The sequence below is a fragment of the Oncorhynchus mykiss genome, chromosome 27, assembly GCF_057628025.1.
Source record: "Oncorhynchus mykiss isolate SJ-2025 chromosome 27, ASM5762802v1, whole genome shotgun sequence".
NCBI classification, from domain to species: Eukaryota; Metazoa; Chordata; class Actinopteri; order Salmoniformes; family Salmonidae; genus Oncorhynchus; species Oncorhynchus mykiss.
Window position 1 is genome coordinate 5208945 of NC_143048.1, and position 17048 is coordinate 5225992.

At 43.3% G+C, this 17048-nt stretch overlaps 1 protein-coding gene across 4 annotated transcripts in view; it reads right to left on the minus strand.

The window, feature by feature from the left end:
* sik2b (salt-inducible kinase 2b) overlaps positions 1-17048 on the minus strand; it is a 65665-nt gene that overhangs the window by 44322 nt on the left and 4295 nt on the right. For 3 of the 4 annotated variants that reach the window (XM_090224237.1, XM_036964956.2, XM_090224241.1), the window contains exons 2-3: positions 5444-5560; positions 3620-3683 (exon numbers count right to left, since the gene is read on the minus strand). In XM_090224237.1, the coding sequence (XP_090080363.1) occupies positions 3620-3683; positions 5444-5485 (106 nt within the window). In that variant the 5' untranslated portion in view covers positions 5486-5560. Of the gene's footprint in view, positions 1-3619; positions 3684-5443; positions 5561-5697; positions 5836-17048 lie in introns of those variants that run through there. The other variant, XM_090224236.1, reaches the window with a different exon arrangement.

The following is a 17048-nucleotide window of genomic DNA, read 5'->3' on the forward strand; positions in this document are numbered from 1 at the left end:
AAGTAAATATCACATTTACATAAGTATTCAGACCCTTTACTCAGTACTTTGTTGAAGCACCTTTGGCAGCGATTACAGCCTTGAGTCTTCTTGAGTATGGCACTACAAGCTTGGCATACCTGTATTTGAGGAGTTTTACCAATTCTTCTCTGCAGATCTTCTCAAACTCTTCCAGGTTGGATACAGAGCGTCGCTGCACAGCTATTTTCAGGTCTCTCCAGAGACTCCAGTCTCTGGTCCGGTGCACTCAAGGACATTCAGAGACTTGTCCCGAAACCACTCCTGCATCGTCTTGGCTGTGTGCTTAGGGCCATTCTCCTGTTGGAAGGTGAACCTTCGCCCCCCAGTCAGCGGTCCTGAGCGCTCCGGAGCAAGTTTTCATCAAGAATCTCACGGCACTTTTCTCCGTTCATCTTTCCCTCGATCCTGACTAGTCTCTCAGTCCTTGCCGCTGAAAAACATCCCCACAGCATGATGCTGTCACTACCATGCTTCCCGTAGGGATGGTGCCAGGTTTCCTCCAGATGTGACACTTGGCATTCAGGCCAAAGAGTTCAATCTTGGTTTCATCAGACCAGATAATCTTGTTTCACATGGTCCGAGTGTCCTTTTAGGTGCCTTTTAGCAAACTCCAAGTGGGCTGTCATGTGCCGTTTACTTAGGAGTGGCCTCTGTCTGGCCACTCTACCGTAAAGGCCTGATTGGTGGAGTGCTGCAGAGATGGTTGTCCTTTTGGAAGGTTCTCCCATCTCCACAGAGGAACTCTGGAGCTCTATCAGAGTCACCACCCTGACCAAGGCCTTTTCCCCCGAATGCACAGTGTGGCTGGGTGGCCAGCTCTAGGAAGAGCCTTGGTGGTGGATGATGGAGGCCACTGTGTTCTTGCGGACCTTCAATGCCCTCAGAACAGCCTCAATTCATCGGGGCATGGACTCTACAAAGTGTTGAAAGTGTTCCACGGGGATGCTTGCCAATGTTATCACCAAATACTTCCCACAGTTGTGTCAAGCTGGTTGGAAGTCCTTTGGGTAGTGGATCATTCTTGATACACACGGGAAACTATTGAGTGTGAAAAACGCATCAGTATTGCAACTCTTGACACAAACCGGTGCACCTGGCACCCATTACCACAGGGTTCCTGAACCTTTTCACTCAGGCCACCCTTCCAGCATTGGGGAACATTTTGCGCCACCCCTGTGTGCGTGCCACATTTATTTCTATGGGCACAAGCATGGTTCATGACACAAAACTATTCACACCCCCCTGGTTGGCGGAGAGAAAATGTTGCCGGTTTAAAGCCTATTTCAAGCAATTCTACCCATTTTGGCATGGGCTGCAGAGAACATTCTACATTTTGCAATGTATAATGTGTATTCATGTGACATTTCAGTGACTACAACATTACAAATAAAATCTATGGGCTAAAAAACATTAGCTGACATGGGTTAGTTGATCCAGACATTTCTTACACGTTATAAAAGCTCTCGAATGTATGCAATGACTGACCAGACAAGAGGAACAGATGATGCACTACCCAATTTTGAAAGTGCACCTTGTGCATTCTACTATTACAACTTTCAAGAGTATTATGGAAGCCAGGTTGAGTTGCAAAAAATTAAATACAACACAGTTTGGGAACCACTGCACTACCATGCCCCCGGTTCAAAGGCACTTAAATATTTTGTCTTGCCAATTCACCCTCAATGGCACAGATACAGTGGGGCAAAAAAGTATTTAGTCAGCCACCAATTGTGCAAGTTCTCCCACTTAAAAAGATGAGAGAGGTCTGTAATTTTCATCATAGGTACACTTCAACTATGACAGACAAAATGAGAAAGTAAAATCCAAAAAATCCCATTGTAGGATTTTTAATGAATTTATTTGCAAATTATGGTGGGAAATAAGTATTTGGTCAATAACAAAAGTTTCTCAATACTTTGTTATATACCCTTTGTTGGCATTGACAGAGGTCAAACGTTTTCTGTAAGTCTTCACAAGGTTTTCACACGCTGTTGCTGGTATTTTGGCCCATTCCTCCATGCAGATCTCCTCTAGAGCAGTGACGTTTTGGGGCTGTTGCTGGGCAACACAGACTTTCAACTCCCTCCAAAGATTTTATATGGGGTTGAGATCTGGAGACTGGCTAGGCCACTCCTGGACCTTGAAATGCTTCTTACGAAGCCACTCCTCGTTGCACGGGCAGTGTGTTTGGGATCATTGTCATGCTGAGAGACCCAGCCACGTTTCATCTTCAATGCCCTTGACTGATGGAAGGAGGTTTTCACTCAAAATCTTACGATACATGGCCCCATTCATTCTTTCCTTTACACGGATCCGTCACCCTGGTCCCTTTGCAGAAAAACAGCCCGAAAGCATGATGTTTCCATCCCCATGCTTCACAGTAGGTATGGTGTTATTTGGATGCAACTCAGCATTCTTTGTCCTCCAAACACAAGTTGAGTTTTTACCAAAAAGTTATATTTTGGTTTCATCTGACCATATGACATTCTCCCAATCTTCTTCTGGATCATCCAAATGCTCTCTAGCAAACTTCAGACGGGCCTGGACATGTACTGGCTTAAGCAGGGGGACACGTCTGGCACTGCAGGATTTGAGTCCCTGGCGGCGTAGTGGGTTACTGATGGTAGGCTTTGTTACTTTGGTCCCAGCTCTCTGCAGGTCATTCACTAGGTCCCCCCGTGTGGTTCTGGGATTTTTCTTCACCGTTCTTGTGATCATTTTGACCCCACGGGGTGAGATCTTGCGTGGAGCCCCAGATCGAGGGAGATTATCAGTGGTCTTGTATGTCTTCCATTTCCTAATATTTGCTCCCACAGTTGATTTCTTCAAACCAAACTGCTTACCTATTGCAGATTCAGTCTTCCCAGCCTGGTGCAGGTCTACAATTTTGTTTCTGGTGTCCTTTGACAGCTCTTTGGTCTTGGCCATAGTGGAGTTTGGAGTGTGACTGTTTGAGGTTGTGGACAGGTGTCTTTTATACTGATAAGAAGTTCAAACAGGTGCCATTAATACAGGTAACGAGTGGAGGACAGAGAAGCCTCTTAAAGAAGAAGTTACAGGTCTGTGAGAGCCAGAAATCTTGCTTGTTTGTAGGTGACCAAATACTTATTTTCCACCATAATTTGCAAATAAATTCATTTAAAAAATCCTACAATGTGATTTTCTGGATTTTTTTTCTCATTTTGTCTGTCATAGTTGAAGTGTACCTATGATGAAAATTACAGGCATCTCTCATATTTTTAAGTGGGAGAACTTGCACAATTTTTTGCCCCACTGTACACAAACCATGTCTCAACTCTCTCAAGGTTAAAGAAGGATTTTAAGCCTGTCTCCTCCCCTCCATCTACACTGATATAAATATATTTAACAAGTTGCATGAATAAGGGATCATAGCTTTCACCTGGTCAGTCTATGTCATGGAAAGAGCAGGTGTTGTTAATGTTTTGTACACAGCATATAGGCTACAGCATGCAAGTACACAATATAACTAATAGGAGAAGAGAGGTGACAACGCATGACAAAAAAATCTTTCAGCTAAAATTGTTTGACATCGTTTCCAGTCGGGAATAAATTCACTTGGTACGTCTGCTTCACTTACCGAAAATCTCCCCGTTTTTGGCATACTCTGTCACCAAGTAGAGCATGTTCTTGGTCTCCATTACCTGTGAAAAAGGGAAGGAAACAATGAGTAAGCAATAATCACAGAGCAAAACAGATTAAGGCCAACCTCAGCAATGACCTTGGTGCTGTTAAGATGTAAATTCATCTGATAATCCTCGTGCATAGATTCCTGGAAGTATTAGGCTGGCTGACGTGGGTGTACTGAGAACAGCAGAACAGTCTTAAATGAAAGGATCATAAAAGAACAAATTAATTCATACAAACTTGCATTGATCAGCAGAGTAAATGTTGCAAATGTCACACCGTAAACGCTCATATATGATGCTCACAGCAAAAAAAGAATGCTTTATTTTTTTGGAATTACAAAAATGACACAAATATGGAACACATGAGAGAATGGGAACGAAGTTCTGGTTGAACGGCTCCGCTATTCCCAGTAGAGAGAGGGTACTGATACTGCCAGAGGTGTGTGTGGGAGTACACCAGGGCAGCATCCCAAATGGCACACTATTCCCTATGTGCACAGCATCCCAAATGGCACACTGTTCCCTATGTGCACTTCTTTTTGACCAGGGACCTATGGGAAGTAGTGCACCACATTGGGAATAGGATGCCATTTGGGACGTGACCTAGAATTAGCCAAAGAAAACAAAGGGATGAATAGAGATAAAAAAATATATAAAACACATTATTTATTATTAACACAAACGCATCAGATACATTCACATAGAAATCCCACAAAGTGGTTATTTCATGTAAATTCCCATCTGGGCTAACTTACCCTTTACTCTGCACCATTTCTGACCAATATGCCCCTGTCTCCATGACTTTACCAAAAACCCTGTAGGGATAATCAATGTCACTTATCCCAGTGCTTTCCATAACATGCCGATCACATGGCACTTACTATCCAAATTCTGTCACAGTACTTGGTCAATGATGCAAATGGAGAAATTACATGGATTGTTATCCCATGCAAATGTCAACATTATAGCCTACAACTTCTCTGTGTTGTTGAGAATGCTTGATGGGGACAAATAGGCCATATATTGATGAAGGTGGGGATGAGGAGTTCATTGGAAACAGTGAAGAGCTGTGTATGTGACATTGGGAAACTTGGGCCTCTGAGTCCGCTGAGGGGGCATCCTGTGAAGCAAAGACAAACTGAACAGGAGGGGGGGGGGGGGGGGGGGGGTTGGTTGTTTGGAGATGAGAGCCGATGCCAAGTCTACTGCCCTCTGTTTATGAGGCCTGAAAGGAAATGACTAATTGACCCATGCCGTTTGTATGGAAGAGCTGTTGGAAATAATGATACACTGTGATTACACAGCAAAGCCTGGACCAGAGTAATTTGGTTGTGTAATAATAATTAACTGCTATTCACATTCCCAACGACCAAAGTGACCTAAAGTCTTATGTAAGAAAAGTGAAGTCTGGGGTGGGATTTTCGGGATGACTGGTAGAGGACCTCCTGATTGTGGCGCTTGACAGCTGAACATTGCTGCTCCCCCCCACTGCTATTAACACGAGAGCCTGAACCCTACAATACAGTTTGTGTGAAATTTTGTTAAGCACCTTGACACGTTGCTTGGTTGGTTAGTTATTAACTCCGTCAGACGTCAGTTCTGATATCTATGAAGGTCTAGGACTGTGAAGGCCAGGTAGATTGGAGATGTTTGCTCACCCATTAGAAAATGTCCTGAATGACCATAGGCATTGCACATTTATACAAAAACCCAGGAGGAACAAATAAAAATGGATTATATTTTGTATACTGGTGTTTTAAAAAGGAGAGGTTTACCTGGTACAACTTGATGATGTGCGGGTGGTCCAACATTTTCATGATCTGTACCTCCCGGTAGATCTTCTCCAGGTTCACAGCATCTAGTTGGCTCTTGTCGATGATTTTAATGGCAACCTGTAGAACACAGAATACAGTGATGAGTCCCTGGACAAAACGTTCAAAAGGATTCCCTTGAGGTCTTTTTTGTGTAAAGGAATAATAATAATAATAATAATAATAATAAATATATTTTTTTTTATGTGTAGGCATACATTTTAAAGTGTTGCTTAGACTGAGGCAGATAATTCTAAGAAAGTACAAAGGCAAAAGTGGTAAGCAGTAGGCCTAGCTCTCCCTAATATAATTCCACAGCACTCTTAAGTTCTTGCGAGGCGAGCACAGACAATAAAACTCAAACGCTATCCTTTGCACAAAAAACTGTTTGCTAGGGGAAATCATAAACAGCTTTTATATTCTGTCATCCACACTGGGTGAGAGGTAAGGGGGGCAGACACGAGCAGAAGCTGCTGGAAAACAGGCAATTTCTTCATCCTTGCAAGAGTTGATTAAGAGTGTCCATGTCATGATAACATGCAATATCCCAAGCCTCGCTCTCTCATAAACAGCATTTCATCACCACCAGGACTTGAAGAGATCCAAGTGTCTGCAAGCCAAGCTCTGGACTAAACGAAAACGGGTGGAGGCCTTTAAATCATTCTACTCTAATCTTACCCAATACAATGCTTGATTACATCCATATCACAGCACTTAATGCTCCCTCCCTCTTCGTTATGAACAGAAGACATGTCCATCTTGATCACACCTACATCATTGCACAAAATGGTACGCGTTCAACATTCACCTCCTGCTACCATTTCTGTCAAGCCGTCTACGCATATTGTTTGACGCATACGTTCAATATTTCCAATGTATGCATCACACAGAAGGCACCGCAACTGCCTCTGCAAGGCAAACGCAGTGTTCCATTGGAAATGAATGTACTTCTGGTGTACCAAAACACAAAGACGCTTTCGGAGTAATGAGGCGTTAGGCCTACTGCCAGCCCCTACAAGGAGGTCAAGTAAGGTCGGGGGCATTCTTGAACTGAGGACCTACTGATCACAAGATCACTAAGACGATATGAGTAACGAGAGAGATTTTAAATCTTGAAAAGTCAAGAATCCAGGACAGTGGGCTGCTGCTAATACCATACAGTGCCTTGCGAAAGTATTCGGCCCCCTTGAACTTTGCGACCTTTTCCCACATTTCAGGCTTCAAACATGAAGATATAAAACTGTATTTTTTGTGAAGAATCAACAACAAGTGGGACACAATCATGAAGTGGAACGACATTTATTGGATATTTCAAACTTTTTTAACAAGTCAAAAACTGAAAAATTGGGCGTGCAAAATTATTCAGCCCCCTTACTTTCAGTGCAGCAAACTCTCTCCAGAAGTTCAGTGAGGATCTCTGAATGATCCAATGTTGACCTAAATGACTAATGATGATAAATACAATCCACCTGTGTGTAATCAAGTCTCCGTATAAATGCACCTGCACTGTGATAGTCTCAGAGGTCCGTTAAAAGCGCAGAGAGCATCATGAAGAACAAGGAACACACCAGGCATGTCCGAGATACTGTTGTGAAGAAGTTTAAAGCCGGATTTGGATACAAAAAGATTTCCCAAGCTTTAAACATCCCAAGGAGCACTGTGCAAGCGATAATATTGAAATGGAAGGAGCATCAGACCACTGCAAATCTACCAAGACCTGGCCGTCCCTCTAAACTTTCAGCTCATACAAGGAGAAGACTGATCAGAGATGCAGCCAAGAGGCCCATGATCACTCTGGATGAACTGCAGAGATCTACAGCTGAGGTGGGAGACTCTGTCCATAGGACAACAATCAGTTGTATATTGCACAAATCTGGCCTTTATGGAAGAGTGGCAAGAAGAAAGCCATTTCTTAAAGATATTCATTAAAAAGTGTTGTTTAAAGTTTGCCACAAGCCACCTGGGAGACACACCAAACATGTGGAAGAAGGTGCTCTGGTCAGATGAAACCAAAATTGAACTTTTTGGCAACAATGCAAAACGTTATGTTTGGCGTAAAAGCAACACAGCTGAACACACCATCCCCACTGTCAAACATGGTGGTGGCAGCATCATGGTTTGGGCCTGCTTTTCTTCAGCAGGGACAGGGAAGATGGTTAAAATTGATGGGAAGATGGATGGAGCCAAATACAGGACCATTCTGGAAGAAAACCTGATGGAGTCTGCAAAAGACCTGAGACTGGGACGGAGATTTGTCTTCCAACAAGACAATGATCCAAAACATAAAGCAAAATCTACAATGGAATGGTTCAAAAATAAACATATCCAGGTGTTAGAATGGCCAAGTCAAAGTCCAGACCTGAATCCAATCGAGAATCTGTGGAAAGAACTGAAAACTGCTGTTCACAAATGCTCTCCATCCAACCTCACTGAGCTCGAGCTGTTTTGCAAGGAGGAATGGGAAAAAATTTCAGTCTCTCGATGTGCAAAACTGATAGACATACCCCAAGCGACTTACAGCTGTAATCGCAGCAAAAGGTGGCGCTACAAAGTATTAACTTAAGGGGGCTGAATAATTTTGCACGCCCAATTTTTCAGTTTTTGATTTGTTAAAAAAGTTTGAAATATCCAATAAATGTCGTTCCACTTCATGATTGTGTCCCACTTGTTGTTGATTCTTCACAAAAAAATACAGTTTTATATCTTTATGTTTGAAGCCTGAAATGTGGCAAAAGGTTGCAAAGTTCAAGGGGGCCGAATACTTTCGCAAGGCACTGTATCCAAGCGGTAAACACTAAACAGGGGCTGACGGTTTTGCTTTGCAATAACTAGTTATGTACAGAGTAGCCCCATAATGGACTAAAGGAGCCTAACGATACTCATTATAATCAAAGGACCTAAAAATATTCTAGTTAAAGGGGAAATGGCTTAGGAAGCCAAAACAGACAAATACTCCAACTAAATGTGAATTGATTCTCAAATGCGGTACGGTTATAGAAGCATAAATCCCCCTACTTTCAAATCACATCAAAATAATTCCAATTCCACAAACGCAAAAAGCACACATATACTCTACACAGTTTTAACACAGTTGCAGCCAACGGTATTTTTCATTGACAACACGTTTGTGGCATATGTCTTCTGATTACATACAGGTGTGGAGACGCATATACAGTACCATTCAAAAGTTTGGACACCTACTCATTCAAGGGTTTTTCTTTATTTTTAATATTCTCTACATTATAGAATAATAGTGAAGACATCAAAACTATGAAATAACACATATGGAATCATGTAGTAGCCCAAAAAAGTGTTAAAATATATTTGTAAGCTATGTAACCTATTATTAAATAATGGCTATAAAGATACTTTTAGATTTGTATCATTTAGATAGAATATTGATTAACCACGACATTGATTTTGAGGTATGAAGACTTATTATAAAATTAAATGAAACTGTTCCACGAAAATGTGCATCTGAAAAATCACAACTGGCACGCAGATCAGTAGAAATGGTACGATAACTTGACACTCCAAATGGAAAAGGTTGCCGACCGCTGGTGAAGCCTATTACCAGCAACTTCAGGAGTGCTGGTTCTTCTGGTTAGGCTATAGTGATCTCTGGCTCCCTGTTTTTTTGTAATTTGTATGTATTTTTAAATCGCAATCCCTAAAGCGTCAGACAAGCTCAGTAGCCTATGTATAGTTGATTTTATTCAAATATAGGGTGTGTGTCTATATATGGAAACATTTGCCACCATCTGGATGTCACCTTGACATGCCAATTAGCTAGCGTAACGAGTTTGTATCGAGGTTCTTCCCACTGTTTCGCTTCACCGGGCAGATGTATCATGTTGCTGGCAGCAGCTAACGTAGCCAATTTGTTCCATCCCACTTGATTATATTTTGAGTAGGATAGCAGCCTACACAAAAAATAACTTGTAGTATTGGTAGTCACCGTGATACAGTCTACTGCTCAATGAGAGTTTGCAATGCAAGCAGGCAACACAACATCACCAGGCACAGTGTGTCCTTAGTTCCTGCTTGCCGGCTAATGCCGAGCCCTGCTGTCCTGCAGTAAGGAGAGGGAAGTAGCTAGATTGTGTGGCCAATATCATGCCAGGATGACAGCTAAAGCACATTTATTGTAGGGATTTTCACCGAAAATGTACAACTACGGCATTAATATCTACATAAAAATAAACAATTACCCCGATAGAAATGGAATGACTCTCTCAAGTCCCAACTTTGGCAGACAAGTTTCTAATTCTCATTGAACTCACAAGAATAAATTAGCTAGCTGGTGAGTGCTCATTAGCACAACTGACTGAACCGAATCCGTTCGTCCCCATTCAACCCTTGCTGCATGACGTGCGTCATACATTTTGGGCACCTGGCGTCTCCGTATAGCCTCTCCCAGTGCCCTACCTGTGCCAATTACCTAGCTACAGTACCAGTTAAAAGTTCGGACACACCTATTCATTCAAGGGTTTTTCTTTATTTTTACTATTTTCTACTTTGTAGAATAATAGTGAAGACATCAACACTATGAAATAACACATATGGAATCATGTAGTAACCAAAAAATCCAATCAAATTTTATTGGTCACATACATGTGTTTAGCAGATGTTAATGCAGGTGTAGAGAAATACTTGTGTGAAACAAATCTAAATATATTTTATATTCTTCAAAGTAGCCACCCTTTGCCTTGATGACAGCTTTGCACACTTTAGGCATTCTCTCAACCAGCTTCACCTGGAATGCTTTTCCAACAGTCTTGGAGGAGGTCCCACATATGCTGAGCACTTGTTGGCCGCTTACTTCCTTCTATGAATAATCAAGTACGTGTCCTCCCTCCAGATTGACAGGAGCGCTCCAAACAAAAAGACAATTAATAAATTGACAACTCGTAAATGGAATTAAATCATAATTTTAATCACAAGTGTAGTCTACTGTAGGTTGTGCACTCTAAAAACAACGTGTCCACACCTACAATAACAATGGTAAGACTAGAATAATAATACACTGCTCAAAACATAAAGGGAACACTTAAACAACACAATGTAACTCCAAGTCAATCACACTTCTGTGAAATCAAACTGTCCACTTAGGAAGCAACACTGATTGACAATACATTTCACATGCTGTTGTGCAAATGATATAGACAACAGGTGGAAATTGTAGGCAATTAGCAAGACACCCTCAATAAAGGAGTGGTTCTGCAGGTGCTGACCACAGACCACTTCTCAGTTCCTATGCTTCCTGGCTGATGTTTTGGTCACTTTTGAATGCTGGCGGTGCTTTCACTCTAGTGGTAGCATGAGACGGAGTCTACAACCCTCACAAGTGGCTCAGGTAGTGCAGCTCATCCAGGATGGCACATCAATGCGAGTTGTGGCAAGAAGGTTTGCTGTGTCTGTCAGCGTAGTGTCCAGAGCATGGAGGCGCTACCAGGAGACAGGCTAGTACATCAGGAGACGTGGAGGAGGCCGTAGGAGGGCAACAACCCAGCAGCAGGACTGCTACCGCCGCCTTTGTGCAAGGAGGAGCAGGAGGAGCACTGCCAGAGCCCTGCAAAATGACCTCCAGCAGGCCACAAATGTGCATGTGTCTGCTCAAACGGTCAGAAACAGACTCCATGCGGGTGGTATGAGGGCCCGACGTCCACAGGTGGGGGTTGTGCTTACAGCCCAACACCGTGCAGGACATTTGGCATTTGCCAGAGAACACCAAGATTGGCAAATTCGCCACTTGCACCCTGTGCTCTTCACAGATGAAAGCATGTTCACACTGAGCACGTGACAGACATGACAGAGTCTGGAGACACCGTGGAGAACGTTCTGCTGCCTGCAACATCCACCAGCATGACCGGTTTGGCGGTGGGTCAGTCATGGTGTGGGGTGGCATTTCTTTGTGGCACAACCCTCCATGTGCTCGCCAGAGGTAGCCTGACTGCCATTAGGTACCGAGATGAGATCCTCAGACCCCTTGTGAGACCATATGCTGGTGCGGTTGGCCCTGGGTTCCTACTAATGCAAGACAATGCTAGACCTCATGTGGCTGGAGTGTGTCAGCAGTTCCTGCAAGAGGAAGGCATTGATGCTATGGACTTGCCCGCCCGTTCCCCAGACCTGAATCCAATTGAGCACATCTGGGACATCATGTCTCGCTCCATCCACCAACACCACGTTGCACCACAGACTGTCCAGGAGTTGTAGGGAGGTCATACAGGCACGTGGAGGCCACACACACTACTGAGCCTCATTTTGACTTGTTTTAAGGACATTACATCAAAGTTGGATCAGCCTGTAGTGTGGTTTTCCACTTTAATTTTGAATGTGACTCCAAATCCAGACCTCCATGGGTTGATAAATTTGATTTCCATTGATCATTTTTGTGTGATTTTGTCGTCAGCACATTCAACTATGTATTTGAAAAAAGTATTTAATAAGAATATTTAATTCATTCAGATCTAGGATGTGTTATTTTAGTGTTCCCTTTATTTTTTTGAGCAGTGTATATCTACTAAATATAATGTTGAATCCACCCTTAAGTAGTAGTAAGACGATTTTTACAACAACAAAAAATATGTTCACGGTTTATGTCCTTAATTGTCGGTTACACGATTCCACGATAATTGTGCCAGCCCCAACAAGTTATTTCTTCCTTGCCCATCGAAACAAACATTACTTTCTTTTACAAGTTTTAACTAGAGTAAATGGGTGGGCCTGGTCTGGGAAGCAATTTGATTAGCTGTTCAGGAGTCTTATGGCTTGGGGGGGGGGTAGAATAACAAGTGCTGTAGCATGGAGATATGGCGTGTAGAATGGCGCCGGAGGGGATGGCTGTTAGTTTTTCCGCGTTGTTTGTAACTTATTTTTTAAAACTTATTTTGTACATAATGTTGCTGCCATCTCTTATGACCGAAAATAACTTCTGGACATTAGAACAGCAATTACTCACCTCGAACTGTAAAGAAAATTATTTAACGAGTCCGACGTGAAGGATACACTGCTTTCTCAGGAACGGGCCCAAATCCCTGTCATTTGCGTGAAGAAAAGACGGGGGAAAAGGGGCGGGCTGGTCGGGGAGGTCGGGCTGCCTTCTGAGAATTCGTAGGCGAGTGAGTAAACTCCCACTGCTATCCGTTCTATTGGCCAACGTGCAATCATTGGAAAATAAAATGGATGACCTAAGATCAAGATTATACTACCAACGGGACATTAAAAACTAATATCTTATGTTTCACCAAGTCGTGGCTGAACGACGACAGATAATATAGAGCTGGTGGGATTTTCCATGCATCGGCAGGGCAGAGAAGCTACGTCTGATAAGACAAGGTGCGGGGGAGTGTGTCTATTTGTCAATAACAGCTGGTGCGAGATGTCTAATATTAAAGACGTCTCAATGTATTGCTCGCCTGAGGTAGAGCACATTATGAAAAACTGTAGCACAAACTATCTACCAAGAGAGTTCTCATCTATATTATTCGTAGCCGTCTATTTACCACCACAAACCGATGCTCCTGAAGCCCGCTTACAAGCAAAAACTAAAGCAGGAATTACCAATGACTCGTTCAATACGGAAGTGGTCAAATGACACGGATGCTACGCTACAGGACTGTTTTACTAGCACCGAATGGAATATGTTCCGGGATTCATCAAATGGCATTCAGGAGTATACCAGTCATCAGCTGCATCAATAAGTACATTGACGTCGTCATCCCCACAGTGACCGCAAGTACATATTCCAACCAGAAGCCAAGAATTAGAGAAAACATCTGCATTGAGCTAAAGGCTAGAGCTAACGCTTAAAGGAGTGGGACACTAATCCGAACGCTTATAAGAAATCCCGCTATGCCCTCAGACAAACAAAGCATCAATACAGGATTAAGATTGAATCCTACTACACCGGCTCTGACGCTCGTCGGATGTGGCAGGGCTTGAAAACTATTACGGACTACAAAGAGAAACCCAGCCGCAAGATGCCCAGTGACGCGAGCCTACCAGACGAGCTAAATGCCTTTTGTGCTCGTTTCGAGGCAAGCAACACTGAAGCATGCATGAGAGCACCAACTGTTCAGGACGACAGTGTGATAACGCTCTTGGTAGCCGATGTGAGCAAGACCTTTAAACAGGTCAACATTCACAAAGCCGCGGGGCCAGACGGATTACCAGGACGTGTAGTCAAAACATGCGCAGACCAACTGGCAAGTCTCTTCCTGACATTTTCAACCTCTCACTGACCGAGTCTGTAATACCTACATGTTTCAAGCAGACCACCATAGTAATGTGCCCAAGGAAGCAAAGGTAACCTGCCTAAATGATTACTGCCCGTATCACTCACATCAGTAGCCATGAAGTGCTTTGAAAGGCTGGTCATGGCTCACATCAACAGCATCCTCCAGGATACCCTAGACCCACTCCAATTCACATATCAACCCAACAGATCCACAGTTGACGCAATCTCAATTGTACTCCACACTGCCCTTTCCCAACTGGATAAAAGGAACACCTAAGTGAGAATACTGTTCATTGACTACAGCTCAGTGTTCAACACCATAGTGCCCACAAAGCTCATCACTAAGTTATGGACGCTGGGAATAAAACACCTCCCTCTGCAACTGGATCCTGGACTTCCTGACAGGCCGCCCCCCAGGTGGTAAGGGTAGGCAATATCACGTCTGCTACGCTGACCCTCAACACTGGAGACCCTTAGAGGTGTGTGCTTAGTCCCCTCCTGGTCTCCCTGTTAACCTACGACTGCGTGGCCAAACACGACTCCAACACCATCATTAATTTTGCTGATGACAACAGTGGTAGGCTTGATCACCGACAACGATGAGACAGCCTATAGAGAGGAGGTCAGAGACCTGGCAGTGTGGTTGAAGGACAACAACCTCTCCCTCAATGTGAGCAAGACAAAAGGAGCTGATCGTGGACTACAGGAAAAGGCGGACCGAACAGGCCCCCCTTAACGTCGACGGGCTGTAGCAGAGCGGGTCGAGAGTTTCAAGTTCCTTGGTTTCCACATCACCACATCATGATCCAAACACACCAAGACAGTCGTAAAGAGGGCACGACAACACCTTTTCCCCCTCAGGAGACTGAAAATTTGGCATGAGTCCCCAGATCCTCAAAAAGTTCTAAGGCTGCACCATCGAGAGCATCCTGACCGGTTGCATCACTGCATGGTATGGAAACTGCTCGGCCTCCAAGGCGCTACAGAGGGTAGTGCATACAGCCCAGTACATCACTGGGGCCAAGCTTCCTGCATTCCAGGATATAAACTCTACAAAAAAAAAGAAGTGTCCCTTTTTCAGGACCCTGTCTTTCAAAGATTATTTTGATTTTTACAAAATCATTGTAAAGGGTTTAAACACGGTTTCCCATGCTTGTTCAATGAACACGCACCTGTGGAACGGTTGTTAAGACATTAACAGCTTACAGACTGTAGGTAATTAAGGTCACAGTTATGATAACTTAGGACACTAAAGAGGCCGTTCTAGGGACTCTGAAAAACACCAAAAGAAAGATGCCCAGGGTCTTGGCTCATCTGCATAAACGTGCCTTAGGCATGCTGCAAGGAGGCATGAGGACTGCAGATGTGGAAAGGGCAATAAATTGCAATGTCCGTACTGTGAGACGCCTAAGACAGCACGGACAGCTGATCGTCTTTGCAGTGGCAGACCACGTGTAATAATACCTCCACAGGATCGGTACATCCGAACATCACACCTGCGGTACAGGATGACAACAACAACTGCCCGAGTTACACCAGGAATGCACAATCCCTCCATCAGTGCTCAGACTGTCCGCAATAGGCTGAGAGAGGCTGGACTGAGCGCTTGTAAGCCTGTCGTAAAGGCAGGTCCTCACAAGACATTAGAGGTCGACCGATTAATCGGAATGGCCAATTAATTAGGGCCGATTTCAAGTTTTCATAATCAGAAATCTGTATTTTTGGACACCGATTTGGCCAATTGTTCTTTTTTTTCCTTTTACACCTTTATTTAGTCTTTATTTAACTAGGCAAGTCAGTTAAGAACACACTCTTATTTTCAATAACGGCCTAGGAACGGTGGGTTAACTGCCTTGTTCAGGGGCAGAACGACAGATTTTTACCTTGTCAGCTCGGGGATTCAATCTTGCAACCTTACAGTTAACTAGTCCAACGCACTAACCACCTGCCTCTCATTGCACTCCACGAGGAGCCTGCCTGTTATGCGAATGCAGTAAGCCAAGGTAAGTTGCTAGCTAGCATTAAACTTAACTTATAAAAAAACTATCAATCAATCATAATCACTAGTTAACTACACATGGTTGATTATATTACTAGTTTATCTAGCGTGTCCTGCATTGCATATAATCAATGCGGTGCGTATTCGCGAAAAAGGAATGTCCTTGCTCCAACGTGTACCTAACCATAAACATCAATGCCTTTCTTAAAATCAATACACAGAAGTATATTTTTAAACCTGCATATTTAGCTAAAAGAAATCCAGGTTAGCAGGCAATATTAACCAGGTGAAATTGTGTCTGACTGAGCGATGGTAAGCACCAGCAGGCTCGTAAGCATTCATTCAAACAGCACTTTAGTGCGTTTTGCCAGCAGCTCTTTGCGGTGCTTCAAGCATTGCGCTGTTTGTGACTTCAAGCCTATCAGCTCCCGAGATTAGGCTGGTGTAACCGATGTGAAATGGCTAGCAAGTTAGCGGGGTGCGCACTAATAGCGTTTCAAACGTCACTCGCTCTGAGACTTGGAGTAGTTATTCCTCTTGCTCTGCATAGGTAACGCTGCTTTGAGGGTGGCTGTTGTCGATGTGTTCCTGGTTCGAGCCCAGGTAGGGGCAAGGAGAGGTACGGAAGCTATACTGTTACACTGGCAATACTAAAGTGCATATAAGAACATCCAATAGTCAAAGGTATATGAAATACAAATGGTATAGAGAGAAATAGTCCTATAATTCCTATAATAACTACAATCTAAAACTTCTTACCTGGGAATATTGAAGGCTCATGTTAAAAGGAACCACCAGCTTTCATATGTTCTCATGTTCTGAGCAAGGAACTTAAACGTTAGCTTTCTTACATGGCACATATTGCACTTTTACTTTCTTCTCCAACACTTTGTTTTTGCATTATTTAAACCAAATTGAACATGTTTCCTTATTTGAGGCTAAATTGATTTCATTGATTTATTATATTAAGTTAAAATAAGTGTTCATTCAGTATTGTTGTAAATGTCATGATTACAAATAGATAAATGTTTTTATTTAAAATCGGCTGATTAATCGGTATTGGCTTTTTTTGGTCCTCCAATAATCGGTATCGGCGTTGAAAAATCATAGTCGGTTGACCTCTACAAGACATCACCAACAACGTCGCCTATGGGCACAAACCCACTGTCGCTGGACCAGACAGGACTGGCAAAAAGTGCTCTTCACTGACTACTCGCGGGTTTGTCTCACCAGGGGTGATGGTCGGATTCGCGGTTATCATTGAAGGACTCTGGAGCGGGATCGATTTGGAGGTAGAGGGTCCATCATGGTCTGGGGCGGTGTGTCAC